Source organism: Plasmodium sp. gorilla clade G2 (genome assembly GCF_900097015.1).
Source record: "Plasmodium sp. gorilla clade G2 genome assembly, chromosome: 13".
NCBI lineage: Eukaryota > Apicomplexa > Aconoidasida > Haemosporida > Plasmodiidae > Plasmodium > Plasmodium adleri (nom. inval.).
The window spans coordinates 1885250-1902296 of NC_041705.1; the positions used below are offsets into that span (position 1 = coordinate 1885250).

Here is a 17047-nt window from a genome sequence, read left to right on the forward strand (position 1 = left end):
AACCTTGTTATAGAGAACAAACAAAAAAAAAAAAAAAAAATTATACATATAAAATATATATATATAATATTATAAATATATAATAATATAATTAATAATAAAATACCGTCGTATGTATATATTATTTGCTTTTATCAAAAGTAATAAATAATTAAAAATATTTTAATATATATATATATCTTCAAAATGACCAATTAAGGTATTTAAAAAAGAAAGAAAGCGTTTCTTTTATATCTTAAAAAAATAATAAAAAAAAGCAATTCATGATTATCTTTCATTTTTATTTACCGACCTGCTTATTTTTAATAAGATATGTCGAATAAGATTAAAGAAAAAAAGAAGCTTAAAAAAAAAAAAGGAAAAAATGATCAAGAGGAAAAGAAAATACAAAAATATATGAACAATTTATGGGGATTTTCATCATCAGAAAATGAAGAAGAGAAAGAACATGAAAATGAAAATAAAGAAGATATTAAATATAATACAAAACAGAAAAATAAAAATATAAAAAATAATGATAATATGATGAATATATATAATAATAATAATGATGATGATGATGATAAATATTTATTAAATGAGAACCATAAAAAAAAAAAAAAAAAGGATTACCCTTGTGATGAAAAAACTAACATAATAGTTAATGAGAAAGAGAAAAATAATAATAACAATATTAATAATACATATAATAATAAAAATGTATCAGTAGCAATAGAAAAGAACAAAAAAGTTCAAGAGAATCATAATAAAAAATATGATGATAATAATAATGAAAATAAAAAATTTACAAAAAATACAACAATGAAAAACGATATGAATGATAAAAATTTATATAAAGAAAAGTTAAAAGAAAAAAAGATTTTTATGGATACAGTTCATGAAATAAGAAAAATGACATTACCATATCTAGATAAATTTCAAAGAAAAAATGTTCAGAATTATCAAATCAAAACTCTTGGAGGAAAATTTGAGAAAAGTTCAAAAATACATTACACAGAACTTATGTCTAGAAAAAAGTCAATAAAAAAATATATTCTTAAAAGAAAAGAAAAAGATAAAATTTTAGGAGTACAAACACAAACAGGAAATTATATTGATATGCAGGATGTTTTTAGAAAAAACAAAAAAATTTATAAATCAAAAAAAAAGGAAAAGTTATTTTGAACACAAACATAAATATATATATATATTAATATATATTTATGTGTTCATATAAATGTTTTAGAAAATGGATAAATATATATATATATATATATATATATATATATATATAAATATTTACTTATTTTATTATATTTTTTTTTTTTTTTATTTTTATTTTTATTTTTTATTTTTTTTTTTTTTGGTTTATGCATTTCTCATAATTTTTATAAAACTAATAAAAAAATAAATCATGAAATATTTATTCATATATATATATATAATACATTTGATATATATCATAATTTTTTGAGATATAAAATTTTAATGGTTTTCAACTGTTTAATAATTAATATTTTGAAAATTTATATGAATCATATGGCTGTAAAAAACTTACTGATACAATTTGTTATATTACTACAAAATAGAAATATATATATATATTTATTTATTTATGTATTTTTTTTTTATTTATCAATTTTTATGAGCTCATGCTATTTGTTTTTTTTTTTTTTTTTTTTTTTTATATTTTATTTAATATAACCTTTAAATTCTTCCCGAAATAAATTAATTTTTCCTCGCTTTTGAACTTGGTTAATTATTTAATTTTTCATTTTTCATTTTTTATTTTTTTATTTTTTTATTTTTTTATTTTTTTATTTTTTTTGTGTAATATGCAAAATGAAGAATACAAAAGATTAATATCCTTATGGGGAGTAGAACATCAAGAAATATTGATGAGTAATTCTATCCTTTTTTTAGGTAGTTCACTATTAATATTAGAAATATGTAAAGGTTTAGTATTGAGCGGTGTATCTAATTTGACTATTATAGACAATGAACTAATAGATATAGATAATTTAAGAAATTATAAATTATATTATAATTTATGTAATTTAAATGATTATAAATGTAAAGTGATAGAACAATATTTAATAAGAACAAATAGAAATGTTAATATTAATTCGATTATAGCAAATCCAATGGAATATTTTTATAATATTTTAAAAGAAAGAAAAGAAGTTGAGATATATAAATGTAATGATAAAATAAAAACACATATAGATATATTAATATGTAATTTGAATGTTAAAGATAATATATATATAGAAAAATTATGTAATAAGCATAATATAAATGTTATAACGTGTAATTATATTAATATGATAGGTTATTTAAATATATGTTTAAAAGAAAATAATCACTTTTATATTCATAATAATAATAATAATAATTATAATAGTTTTTTTTTTTATCATTATATAGCCTTGTCTTTATTAAACATACCAGAAATAAATGAATATGTAAAAAAGATAGATTATACATCTTTCAAACATAACAATGTAATAAATAAAATTCTTTTCCTCATTAAATGTTATAAGGATATATATAATATAGAACAAGAAAAAAAAAATATAATAATAAATAAAAATAAAAATAATATTAATAGTAATAATATAAATAATTATTATATACATTCTGGTGAAATAATAAATTGTAATGATATATTATTATATATTAAAAACAAATTATTCTTAACAAGTTTATCATTTCCATATATTCAAAATATAACACATGAATTCTTAACAGTGCACAATATATTATGTATAATAAAAAAATATAAAATTCAATCAGACATCCATAATTATCATAACAATTTCTCTATATGTAAAAATCATATATCTTTCTTTTTAATTGTATATAAAAGTTTTATCAAAGAAAATCATGATTTACCCTATCTATATGATGACATAAATTTTGAAGACCAAAATATTAATACAATTCTAATGAAAAAAAAACAACAGCATATACAAAAATTACAAAATATAATTAATAAGAAAAAAATCAAATATTCTTTTTACAAGCCATTTACTATAACTTATTTTGGTTATTTTTTTTCTCACTTTCATAATATAAGATATATAACAAAGGATCAAATTAAAAATAACGATGAATTATTGAATCACTGGCAAAAATTTATGTATCTATATGAATATAGCATGGATAAAAAAGAAAATAAAAATTATATATATAGAGGCAATACATATGATAATAATAATAATATATATAGAGACAATACATATGATGATAATAATAATAATAATATATATTTAGACCATACATGTAATAATAATCATAATTATTCATGTTCAAATAACCATTATAAACACAAAATAGAAATTAAAAAAAAAAAAAAAAAAAAAGGTAATCCAATTCTTTTATGTAATAACAAAAGTAATGATATCCTTTATTTTTATAAAAGCAAATTAAATGATCATATTAAAGGGAAAATAAAAGATGGAATACCCAACATTCTTTTAAATAATAATATATATACAATGTATACATCTATATACCAAAAAAAAGATATATATTTTGTAAAGAATCTACTCATACATAGTCACAGAAATACATCCATTCTAATGAACTCCATACAAAATATTAATAACTCTTTTATGAAATATAATAAGACAAATAATTTTTGTAGTAATATATGTTTGGTTTTATTAATGTCTGGATTTATAACACAAGAAATTCTAAAGATTGCCTCACTGTATTTAAAGCCGCACATAAATTACTACTTTTTCGAACTATAACATGTATATATATATATATATATATATATATATATATATATATATATAATATATATTTTATATATATTGATTTATATTTTTTATGATTTATTTTTAATTCAAGGTGGTGTAACCTTTTAAGAGTTGCACACAAACAAAAAAAATTAAAAATTAAAAATTAAAAATTAAAAATTAAAAAAATATTAAAAAAAAAAAATATATATAATATATATATGAAACTTTAAACAAATTGTAAAGGTAAATAGGTAAAATAAGGGTCAGAATTATTTTAAATAATATAAAAATATACATACATATATATTTTATATATAACAAATAAATAAAAAAAAATATATATACATTAAAGAATATAATATATATATATTATTAACTACTAAAAAAAAAAAAAAAAAAAAAAAAAAAAAATTAAAATTTTAGTATGAAAAAAATTTACAAAAATATAAAAAATTATATAATATATATTATATATATTATAATATATATATTTTATATTATTTCCTTTTTATTTATTTCTCTGGTATCTCCATAAAAGAGTTAGGTATATCACCTGTCTTATATGAAGAATGACATGTTTCATTTTTTCCTTTTAAGACTACATGCACTCCCGGTTCAAAGTGAATACCTGAATAAAAATAGATGAGGAGATGCATTGGATATTCTTTAAAAGTACTTTTAGAGAAGAAAAATTTTGTATTATTATTCATAAATGTTATAAGACCAATATTAAACATTTTTTGAAAAGCATCATAATCAGTTTCATCTCCCCAGTGTACATGTCCTAATCTAGTACGTTCATAAAAAAATGCTGATGCTTTTTCTTTAAAAGTTTTGGTTTGAATTACTTTATTATCACATGTAAAATGAAAATCATTATTTTTTATAGACCAGTAGGATATACAATCACCTCTATGATTTAATAATAAACTTCGAGTTACTAATCCATCTTTTTTTCTTTTAATATCTTTATTAAATGATGTTTTCATAACCACTACATAATAATCTTTATTACTAAAATCCATATCACTAAATGGATTATTTAATTTATTTTTTATATTAAGAAATGAATAAAATGGTAGTACACTACCTTCTGATAATTTCTTACTAAACATATGTGAAGCAATAACCTTTACTTTATGATTTGTTCCTTGTAATTTTTTTAAATCATTCTTTGATAATTTCATTAATTCATTTAATTTTAATTTATTTTTTGATAATGATACTAATTTTATAAAAATTAATTCATATAATCTATATCCATCATCATGTACTTCATCTAATATATCTGCATAATCATCTGTATCATCATGATTATCATAATACATACTTTTTATTTTTTGAAATATACTTTTATTTGAGCTACCACTTTTTTCTTTTTCATTATCAATAATGGAAACATTATTATTATTATTATCTTTACGACTATCCTTATTAAAATTCTTATCATTATTCTTTTCATTACCACTTAATTTATTTCCTTTAGCAGATAAGGACTTGGATCTAGAATTATTATTAATACTTCTATCTTTTTCATAATAATTAATAATACCTTGTTGTTTAGTAGTTTTCTTTTTTGCACCTTCGTTTATAGACTTATTATTAGATTCATTATCATAAAGTTCTTTCTTGTCTTCTACATTATTATTATTAATACTATTTTTTTTTTTTTCATCACCGTTATTGTTATTATTTTCATTATTACTTAATGTAACACTTTTATTATTTTTATCAATATTTTCTTCATTCTTAAAATGTGGTGATATATAATTATTAGAAGTATTTGATGAATTATTATTCCTATAAACAATTCTATAATGTGGTTCACTCTTGTATCTTCTAGTTTCCTTCAATCCTTTAGATCCATCATTATTATTTACTTTATATATTGTAATTTCATTATTACTATATAAATCATATATAGGTTTAAAATTTTCATCACTATTAAAATTATTTTCCTTATTTTTATTTATATCATTATTATTAGAACTACCATCATTATCTTCTTTTGTAAGTAGTGATGAATCCACATCTCCATTATTACTTTTTTTTGAAGAAGAAACAGAGGCGTTATTTTTACTTTCATATGTTTTATCGTCATCACTGCTGGAGCTACTAAAACTGCTAAAGCTTTCATATGGATCATAAGCGTTTTCTTTTTCAATAACATAATTATTACTTGAATTAGAATATTCTCTATTTTCTTGTACTTCTTCATTAGAATTTGTTATATCATTAGGATCATCATTAAAATTAATTAAATCTTTTTCTTCGTCATTGTTATTGTTTGTGTTTGCATCATTATTATAACGACCTGTAACATCATCATCACCACTAATATAGTTATTATTATTATTATTATTATTATTATTATTGTTGTTGTTGTTGTTATTTTTTATGTGATCCTTATCATCACGTGTATCTTCTGTTATATTTTTATCCTCATATTCCGTTTCATCAATTTCTTCAATATTCTCTTCTTTTTCATCAGTTTCTTTCAAAATACCCTGCAGATTCTCTGTGGAGCCTTTATTCTTCATCATCTGATACATTAAATCCTTTTCTAAATAATAATTAGTTAACTCTAAATTTATAAGCAAATCTAACTTGTCTTTTATATGATTCTCATCTATATCTGTATCAGAGGAATATCCTGGAAAATATTTAATAACATAAAATGTAGTTATATATCTCAAATCAGTTACTTCATAATTTACTTTATTTGATTGTTTGACCTTTTCAATATACCATGGAATGAATTTACTTTCTCTTACATTTTTATTTACAACTAAATTATTTTTTTTAATACCATTATTTTCTAATAAATATTTTAATGATAGAAATAAACAATCACCTGTACCACATGTTTCTACATGACATAGGGTTTCATTATGATCATAAAAATAGCTAACCCAATTTTCTGAAGCTGCTTTATAATTATTTTTATAACATAAATTTCTATAAAAACTCAATGGCCATTTAAATGTATTAGATATTTTAACAAATAAACTATTTGTTTTTATTGGATTAAAAATACTTTTAGATATTTCTTCTACAGATTTATCTTTTTTTAATGATCCCTCTTTTTTCATTTCATCAATAGATTCTTCTGACATATTATTATTTATATTAATATGTACAGAATTATTATCAAGATTAACACGAGTTATTAATATAATTGGTCTTAACTCTTTTTCTAAGTTCATTGAAAAAGATATATTAAATATTCTTTTTAATTTTATTAAATAATTTAATAAATCAAGATATTTTTTATTTTTTTCTACATTTGTATTCATAACTTTATTTTTTATTATTGAAAATATTTCATTATCTGATAAATAATCATTTCCTGATATATTATTTCTTCTCTTCTCTTCATTTATATATTTACATAAATAATAAAAATTCTGCTTAATAAATTGAAATATTAATTTCATACTATTATATATTTCTTGTTTAAAATCTTCATATAATAATGTTTTTATATTTAATAATCCTAATTTATCTAATTCTTTTTTATATTCATAAGATTTTATGCGTTCCATAAATATATTTTGAAGTATTTTAATATTAGTAAAATGCTGTTCATTAATATATATCCTTTCATCTGACAAATAAAACACAGCAGTAGATGTACTCATTCGACTATTACTATCTTCATCATTTCCTCTCTTTAAATTCAAATCATCATTTTTATTTTTACAATTATTAATTGGAGAGTTCAAGACGTTTATAATTTTATTATATAAAATGAATGATAGTATGACCATATAAAAAAATAAATGGATACTCTTCCTCTTCATTTCTTCATAAATTTATATTTACAACATAAAATATTACATATACAGAAATACATATATAAATATAAACATATATATATAAATATATATAAATATATATATATATATATATATATATATATATATATATATATATGTGTGTTTATTAATTATAAAAAAATTTTTTAAAATTCAATTTCTTTTCATATGTATATAATTCTAATTATTATCTTAAAAATTCAATTGTTAAAAAAAAAAAAAAAAAAAAGAAAAATATAAATCAATAAATAAAAAAAGAAATTATTCCATATTATCAACAACAAAACAAAAAAAAGAAAGATTAAAAATAAATATATCTAATCATAGTATAATATAATATATGATGGTTATAATAATATGATATAATAAAATATTTGTCCTAAAAAAATAATAAAATATTATATACATAAAATTATATATAATAAATATAATATATATATATATATATATAATATTATAACGTCTTATTTTTGTTAGTATTATAAAAATTTTATCATTGTCATGAATTTTAAAAATCATTAATTTACTTTAAAACAATAGTATATATATTTTATATAAAAACTTTTAATAAAAACAAAAATACTAAACGAACAAACACAGAATAATACATAACAAAAAAAATAAAAAAATAAAATATATCAATATATATATATATAATATATATAATATAATTAATTTAAAAAAAAGAAAAAATTAAAAAAAAATAAAATATATATAAATATTTAAAATATATAATAAAAATAATATTTTTATCATTTTTCTATAATTTGTACTACTATTTTAAAATAATAGATATTTATATATATATTAATATATATTATATATAGTATTAATTTTAGTACAGCTTTTTTTTTTTTTTATGCATATAAAAATAAAATGTTATATAAAATATATTATATATATAAATATGTAAATATATATAAATATATATTATATATTTTGTATTATTTTTTTTTTTTTGAATATATCTCAAAATAAATTTATATAATATTTTATATTATATATAATATTTTGAATGTTTATTTAAAATTACCACATTTTTGTTATCATTTAATACAAAAAAAAGTTAAAACAAAATAATGAATAGTAATAACTTTATTATATATATTTTTTTCGTTTTTTAAAAGATTATATCTATTATATATATTTAATAATATTAACATTGACGACCATGACATTTATATTTATTATGAAATGTATTTTTTATATCATTTAAATATTTATATATATATTATTATATAACGTTATTATTTATTATATATATTAAATAGTATGAACATGTAAATTTTATATTTCTTAATTTATAAACCTATTTATTTATTATTAAACATGAGAATTTTTAAAATATTCATTTACTCACCTTACATTTTTTATGTAAGTATTGTAATATGTGGTACAAGATATAAATAAGGCATGAAAAAATTATTTCTTCCTATAAAATTATTTTGATAAATTAAAAAAAAAAAATTCACTCTGAATGTATATATAATTATGAGTTCATAACACATTAACTTATGTTATAGATATATATGTATATATATTAAGTATTATTTTATATGATTAAATATAAGGCTCATAACTATACATTTCTTTATATATATATATATATATATATATATATATATATATTATTATATCAATTAAAGAAAAATGTTCCTAATATGTAATTAAACATTTTATTTAAAAATGAAGATATCTCAATCTGTCAATAGATATAGACAGAATGTTATCCATATTAATCATTTAAAAAAAAAAGCACAATGCAACGTTCTAAATTAAATAATATATATATATATATATATATATATATATATATATTTTATTTGTATCATATAACATTCTAATTATTAAACATAGAAATAAAAAAAAATGTTAACTTATATTCACTTATATATTTAAGAAAGGATAAGCTGTACTTTCTTATCCCCAATAAGGACAACAAGGCACGTGCAATATAGTGCCTAAAAAAAAAAAAAAAAAAAAAAAAAAAAAATAGACCATTGTAGTAACAGTAAAAATAAGACATATCTATATTATAATTTAAAGAAAAATATATATTAATAAATATAAAATTTTTAAAAGTTCCCACTTTTTTATTTGTTCTAATAATATAATATTTGTATATTATATATATATATAACATAACTTCAGATAAATCCACATTAATAATAAAAAAAAAAATAACCCATGTTGTATTAAATTTATAATTTTTTTCTTTTTCTTTCTTTGTTTTCTTTTTTTTTGGTAATTTGTATAGACTTTAAAAATTTTTTTTTTTTTTTTTTTTCCTTTTTCCAAAAGTATTATTTATATATATATATTATTTACCTTTGTGCTTGATATTTATAATAAAAATCAATTAAGTTTCAAATGAATAGGCTTTATTTCTTAGTATTTTGTTTTGTTTGTTGTTTTGCTTGTTCGGTAAGAGGGATGAATGGAATAATACCCCGTAATAAAGAGAGCAGAAGCAAACGTGTAATAAAAGGTATAAAAAAAAAGTATAAAGGTTTTACAGAAAGATATAGAAAATCCTTACATTTAAAAGATGAAGATATTATAGGAGCTTATTCTATGCAGGCTTATTATTTTTTTGATAAAAATATAGAACATATGTTTAAGTGGAGGTTATTTTATAATTTTTGTAAAAAAAGTCCATCTCCATGTAATTATTTTAAATTAAGAAAAGAATTTAAAAAAATATATGAAGGTAGTACATTTACATTAAAAAAATATGTATCAGAAGTTAATATTATTTATAATCAATTTATAAAAGAATATTCAACAGTTAGATTTAATGTTGATTTAAAAAAAAATCATATAGCTAATTTATCTTATACACCCAATTTAACAACACAAATTATGAAATCATTAACCAGTCTTATTAATGATCAACTTATGGAAAATGAATTAAAAAATCCAACATGGAAATTATCTTTTAATTATCTGACTGGAACTAAATTATTAACAATAACTGTCCCTTCAGCTGTACCAGGACTCAACTTTTTTATTTACTACTACATTACAACATTTAAATATTGTAAATATAGAAAAAAAAAAAAAAATAAAAATAAAAATAAGATGTATATATAAGTGCCTAGAGTTATTGCAAAAATATATATACATAAAAATATATATATATATATATATATATATATATATGTTCATTTCATTTTTCCATTTTTCAGATTATTCAAAATTGTTTGGTACACTTGGAAATATATATTTTAGATTTCAAGGTAGTATTAAAAAACATAACGTAGGATATTTTAGTATTGAAAGAAGGTATGAAAGAAAAACATAAACTATTACGTTCATTAGTTAATAGTAAGTTTAACGCAAAAAAAAAAAATATATATATTTATTTATTTATTTATAACATTCCATATATATGTTTTTTTTTTTTAAGATTAATTCGGAAGAATGAAGCATGTTGCACATTTATTTAAAACATATCATAATCAAGCAATTCTCCTAAATACATTCCTTCATTTTTTTTTTTAATAAAAATATTATTTATTTGTAATTTATTACTAATTGTTCTTTTTATGCTCTTCTTTCTTTTACTTCATTTTTTTTTTTTTTTTTTTTTTTTTTTTTTTTTTTTGTTATTATTTATAAATAATTCATAATACATTTATAATTTATCATATGTCATCTAAAAATTGTTCAATTCAAAAAAATAAATATTATCAAACATTTATATATATATATTTATATATATATTATATATATGTGAATATTTCCCTTTAGTTTTATTTTATTATATATATGTGTATTTTTTATTTATAAAAGATTACCTATGGATAATCTATTTTTCTTTTCTTTTCTTTTTTTTGTAACATTATAAAACCTAATAATATATTATCCCCATTTTTTTAGTGATCCATATTTTAATAAATTTTAATCTATATATTAAAAATGTAATAAAATAACTCTCTCCATAAGTAAAAAAATATATGTACATAAATATATATATATATATATGTACTTATAAATAGCCAAACAGCTAATGATCTTTGTAAAACCTATTTTATTATTATATCTTATAAGTCTATTTCTTAATAATTTGAATACATACTGTAATTTTTTAAAATTCAAAAAAAAAAAAAATATCGATTTATTATATAAATTAAGTAAAATAAATGAGAATAAAAATGTCGTTATTAAAAAGAAGCGCTCTGTTTCTCCTTTATACTTTATAAAAGTATATCCTTTATTTTTTAAAAACAAAGTAGCCTTTCAAAATGTAAATCATAATTATGTTTATACGTTAAAAGGTATGGAAAGAAATGAATGGCGGATGCAAGACGAAAAAGAAGAAATACAAAATGAAGAAAATATTTATAATAACTCTAATAAGGACTTTTTAGGTTTGGATGGGGATTCAAAAAATATTGTGGAAAATATGAATCACATAGAATATAAGAAAGATAATGATAATAATAAAAAAGAAAATAATCACGATAATATTAATAATGATAATAATAATAATAATAATAATAATAATGATAATCTTTCTAATAAGGGTAAGAAAAGGATAATTGAAAGAGATATGTATGGGATACCTAAAGAAAAATTAAATATAAAAAGACAAACAAACAAAAATATAAAATCAAAATATGGTTATTGTAAAATAAAAACATACAATGAAACAATAAATATAAATTATAGAAAGAAGAAGATTTTAAGTATCCTTGAAGGTACTCTTAAAAATAAAAAATTATATTCTCCAGATACATATACAAGGCCTATGATGAGTAAAGTAAAAGAATCGCTATTCAGTGTATTAACACATTTAAATATATTTAATGGATATAATATAAATGTATTAGATGTATTTACTGGTAGTGGTAATTTAGGAATCGAATGTATATCAAGAGATGTAGAGAATGTAACATTTGTCGATCTATCATTGAATTCATGTAGAACAGTATATGAAAATTTAAGATTATGTAATATATATGATACAAATAAAAAAATACTTAGAGCTGATGCTATGGAATTATTACAAAATCCTTATAAATTTAATGTACATGAAAAATATAATTTAGGATTCTTTACACCACCATATGAACAAATTATATATAGTGATTTAATTCACAACATATCAAACAGTAAAATATTTGATAATGATTGTCTTATATTTATTGAATATCCTAAAGAAATCAATCTCCTCCCGAAAAAAGTAGGAAACTTAATTGGATTAAGAAATAGAAAATTTGGAAGAACCTATTATGCTCTGTATGTTATTAACAGTACAGGTAAATATATTCCTTATCAAAATGAAAATGAATTTTACCCGCTTCATTATAATAGGAAACAAAGGAGGCAAGAAAAATATATAGAATAAAAATATTATAATACTAATATAGGTTTAAAAGGAATCACCCAATATGAATGAATAAATAAATAAATAAATAAATATAAATATATATATATATATATATATATATATATATATATATATATATATGTACATATTTGATTTTTACTCCTTTTTAATTGGTATATGTTTATTTTAGTTTATTATTCATTTCACAAGAAAAACAATCATAACAAATATAACAAATATCTAAAAAATATACATATATATATATATATATATATATATATATGTGGTGTATATTTTAATGCACACGATATAAAATATTACCATAATTTTAAATATTTCTTATTTGTTATATTACTGTAGTAATATATAATTGTTATATAAAAAATTATGAATAAATTCATTACCCCTTTTAACATCTTCTATAATACCTTCTTCTGATTGTATTATTTTTTTCAACACATTCATTAAGAGGACAAACAAAAATTGTTGTTTTTCTAAAGATAAATTTGTGTGTGTATTTGAAAAGAGTAGATTTAACTTTTTTATCATATCATTTGTTTCAATAATTTTAAAATAATTGATACAGTTTGAAAAATTACTATCTATTTGTTGCATATTAACAGTATTTTTATTTAAGAAATTATTTAATATATTTATATTTTTTTTATTAGTAAAATTATTATTATGTATTTTTTCATTCATTAATTTATAATAATTATTTTTTTTCCCTATAATATCATTTAACTTTTGAACATACTTCAATAATATAAATGTATTTTTTATAGTATTCATTTGTTTTTCTATCATACATTTCTCTTCATTATCATCAATATTTTGTTTCTTTATTATTATATCATTAAGTTTCTTATTTAATTCTTCCATTTTTTGACATCGCATAATGTGCTTATTCTTATTCATTAACAACTCATTTTTTTTTTTCTCAACTTGTTTCAAATACTCTTCTTTTTTATGCTCGTAATTTTTTATATTTTCATTCATATGTCTAATTTTCTCATCGATCTTTTTTTTTTCCAACAACAAATTGTTGTATTGCTCAGAAATTTTTTTTAGTTCAATTAAAAAGTTATCCATGTTATAAAAATAAATAAAAAAAAAAATAAAAAAAAAAAATAAAACAAAATATAACAAAGTAATTACAAATGGTTATATTTATAAAAATTAATTAAACAAACAAATGAACAAAAAAAAAAAGAAAAAAAACTCATATATGTTCCTTTATTCTTATATTTAGTATTATATGCTTATAAGAAAAAAAAAAAAAGAGTAATATTATAATTTCTTAATTTTAATTGAGAAACATTTAAGTTATTTATTTTTTTAATGTTGTTTAAAATAAAATATATATATATATATATATATAGATATATATATTTTATTTTTTGTGTGTTTGAATGCTACTTCGCGATCATAATGTCTATATATATATTTTATTCTTATAAATGAAAATAATATATAGTAAAATAAATGCATATATAGATTTCCCCATAAAAGAGCAAATACTTGAGGAATCAAGTGTTGTAAATAAAAATATATATATGTTAAAATATTTATATGTAATTGTAAAAAGACACACACAAAAAAAAAAAAAAAAAAAAAAAAAAAAAAAAAAAATTTCAGATATATAATAAATATATGAAAAAATAATAATATTATCAAATATATACACATATAAATAAATAAATATATATACATATATATATATATATATATATATATAATTTATTTATTAATCATATTCACTTTATGAAGGATAAAAAAAAATTCCTATATAAAAATTAATAAAAATATATAGGCATTTTAAATATAAATCTTTGGAAGAAAAGAAAAAATAAATGAACATGGAGTTTTTTTTTTTTTGGAGAATGAAAAAAATTTCCTTCTATATATAATTAAAATTGGTTCTTTAGCATAAACAAATATATATATATATATACATATATATATATTATAAATAAAAAATAAATTTGTATTATTGCTTGCTTGCCATATTTTCTATATATTTATATGCCAACTCTGCAATAGCAGTATAATCCATGTCGTTCAAGTTATGATCATTTTCCATTTGTGTTAAAATTAAATTAATATCTGGAACAGAAGATGATCTAATTAATCTTGATATGATGGCTAAATTTTTTGCTCTGACTATTCCATATTCAGATATTTTAAAAGGAACTTTGAATTGTTTTTTTTGATTTGTTTCCCACCAATTAGCAACATAAGAACCTTGATAGAAATATACACCTGTTGGTAATTTTTCTTCATTGACATATGTTTGTTTTACTTTTTTTTTTTCAATGAGAGTTTTTTTGATGGATGTATTTTTATGTTCATTTGTATTCTGTTTATTTTTATATTTATATTGATAAATATTTGTATTTCCTACATAACTACTACTACTATTATTATTATTGTTGTTGTTCATAGATGTGTCATTATTCATATTGTTATCATTATTTATTATATTATTTTCATTTTTCTTATTACCATTCATATTTATAATATCCTCAAATAATTTTTCACTTTTCTGTGTTGTTCTAATTGCATGTAACATTTGTTCTTTTTGGCTATCTGTCAAATGATCATAACATTTTAATACATTTGATAAATTACTTAGTCTTAGATTTCTTGAGAGTATAGCTAAAATCATACATTTCTCAATACCATATTCTGATATTTTATATGGAATTTTAATTTGTTTTTTTGTTTTATCATCAATCCAATTAGCTATAAAAGATTTAGACACTCTACTATAAAATACACCTGTAGGAAGATATTTATATTTTATAACTTTTCCATCATCTGAATTTTCTTCATTATATTTATCATTTGATAATTGGTTACTATAACTTGAACGACCATTCGAAGAATTAATATTATTATTATTATTACTATTATTATTGTTATTGTTAGTGTTGTTTTCATTTCTATATCTATTTTTATAACTTCTTTTTTCTAAATAATTTAATTTACTATAAAATTCATCTAATTCTTTATTTGTTGTATTAGTATTTTTTTCTCCATGTTGTGTTTTTCTTTTATTCTGAGTAGTATTTGTATTTCCTCCTTTTTTTATATTATGAGTTTTATCATTTTTCTTTTCAATCTCATTTGTTATTTGATTCTTATTTTTATCATCATTCTCTTCAACAGTGTCCATATATCCAAATGATAATTCACAAAAATATGTACTATCAAGATCAATATTTCTGAAATTATTTTTATTTAAGTTCATTTCTCTATCTTCATTAATTATTTCATTCAACGTTTTACCTCTCCATTTTTTCGAATATAATAAATATTTAGGACCTGTAAATACACTACCATATAGTATTGAGAGAAGTCTTTCTTTTTCTCTTCTAGATCTTTCTACATCTCTTCTTATTTCTTCTTTAGTATAACCTAAACCTTTACAAATTACTGCTTCCCAGAATTTCTGACATTTTTCACTTTCTTTATTCCTCTCAAAGTACATTAATTCTTCATTTTCATTTTCTTCAAACATATTCACCCCGTAATCCAAAAGAAAACTGCCACAGACGGATAAAATAAAATAAAAAAAAAAAAAAATTATTATATATATAAAATATATATTTATATATTTTTATATTTTTATATTTATATATATTTATATTTATATTCTTTTGAGCAGCAAAAAGGAAAAAATTATAAAATCTAAAAATATGTATTGCAAACACGTATGTACATATTATTTATTCTATATATTTTTTCTTAATACACATATTTAATATAAAACAAAAAAAAAAGATAAATAAAAAAAAAAAATTAAATAACTTCACTTTTTATATCCAAATGAACGTCTACATGTATAATATAATTGAATTATACATAAAAACGAAGAAAAATAAAAATATATAAAAAAATTTTAAATAATAAGATTATCAAAAAATGATATAAATAAGCAAATAGGTATATTTATTATTTGATTATATATTTTTTTTCTCTTATTGTAATATTATTACATGGTCTTTTATATATAAATTAAAAAATAAAAATAAAAGGAAAATTATCAATAGCATGCAAAATGTGAATAATAATATTTATTTACAACGCCGCTATTTTAATATATGTATAAAAAAAAAAAAAAAAAAAAAAATTCAAATAAATATTTAAATATGTATGTA

The 17047-nt window shown here is 17.9% G+C and overlaps 7 protein-coding genes across 7 annotated transcripts; 4 read left to right on the forward strand and 3 right to left on the reverse strand.

Annotated features, from left to right (window-relative positions):
• Positions 1 to 312: 312 nt before the first annotated feature.
• On the forward strand, positions 313 to 1164 carry PADL01_1349400 (conserved Plasmodium protein, unknown function; the record flags this gene model as incomplete). The annotated part of the gene is made up of 1 exon (XM_028684056.1): positions 313 to 1164. One exon carries the CDS (start codon positions 313 to 315, stop codon positions 1162 to 1164), a length of 852 nt encoding a protein of 283 aa, XP_028540172.1.
• A 650-nt stretch (positions 1165 to 1814) lies between these two features.
• On the forward strand, positions 1815 to 3737 carry PADL01_1349500 (ubiquitin-activating enzyme E1, putative; the record flags this gene model as incomplete). The annotated part of the gene is made up of 1 exon (XM_028684057.1): positions 1815 to 3737. One exon carries the CDS (start codon positions 1815 to 1817, stop codon positions 3735 to 3737), a length of 1923 nt encoding a protein of 640 aa, XP_028540173.1.
• Positions 3738 to 4243: 506 nt separating this feature from the next.
• Positions 4244 to 7534, reverse strand: PADL01_1349600 (conserved Plasmodium protein, unknown function; the record flags this gene model as incomplete). Its single annotated transcript, XM_028684058.1, has 1 exon — positions 4244 to 7534. The coding sequence occupies one exon, from the start codon at positions 7532 to 7534 to the stop codon at positions 4244 to 4246; it is 3291 nt and encodes a 1096-aa protein (XP_028540174.1).
• A 2385-nt stretch (positions 7535 to 9919) lies between these two features.
• On the forward strand, positions 9920 to 10853 carry PADL01_1349700 (conserved Plasmodium protein, unknown function; the record flags this gene model as incomplete). The annotated part of the gene is made up of 2 exons (XM_028684060.1): positions 9920 to 10589; positions 10738 to 10853. The coding sequence occupies 2 exons, from the start codon at positions 9920 to 9922 to the stop codon at positions 10851 to 10853; spliced, it is 786 nt and encodes a 261-aa protein (XP_028540175.1).
• Positions 10854 to 11561: 708 nt separating this feature from the next.
• On the forward strand, positions 11562 to 12902 carry PADL01_1349800 (N6-adenine-specific methylase, putative; the record flags this gene model as incomplete). The annotated part of the gene is made up of 1 exon (XM_028684061.1): positions 11562 to 12902. One exon carries the CDS (start codon positions 11562 to 11564, stop codon positions 12900 to 12902), a length of 1341 nt encoding a protein of 446 aa, XP_028540176.1.
• A 333-nt stretch (positions 12903 to 13235) lies between these two features.
• PADL01_1349900 (conserved Plasmodium protein, unknown function) lies at positions 13236 to 13976 on the reverse strand (the record flags this gene model as incomplete). Its single annotated transcript, XM_028684062.1, has 1 exon — positions 13236 to 13976. The coding sequence occupies one exon, from the start codon at positions 13974 to 13976 to the stop codon at positions 13236 to 13238; it is 741 nt and encodes a 246-aa protein (XP_028540177.1).
• An 898-nt stretch (positions 13977 to 14874) lies between these two features.
• Positions 14875 to 16407, reverse strand: PADL01_1350000 (transcription factor with AP2 domain(s); the record flags this gene model as incomplete). The annotated part of the gene is made up of 1 exon (XM_028684063.1): positions 14875 to 16407. The coding sequence occupies one exon, from the start codon at positions 16405 to 16407 to the stop codon at positions 14875 to 14877; it is 1533 nt and encodes a 510-aa protein (XP_028540178.1).
• Positions 16408 to 17047: the final 640 nt, after the last annotated feature.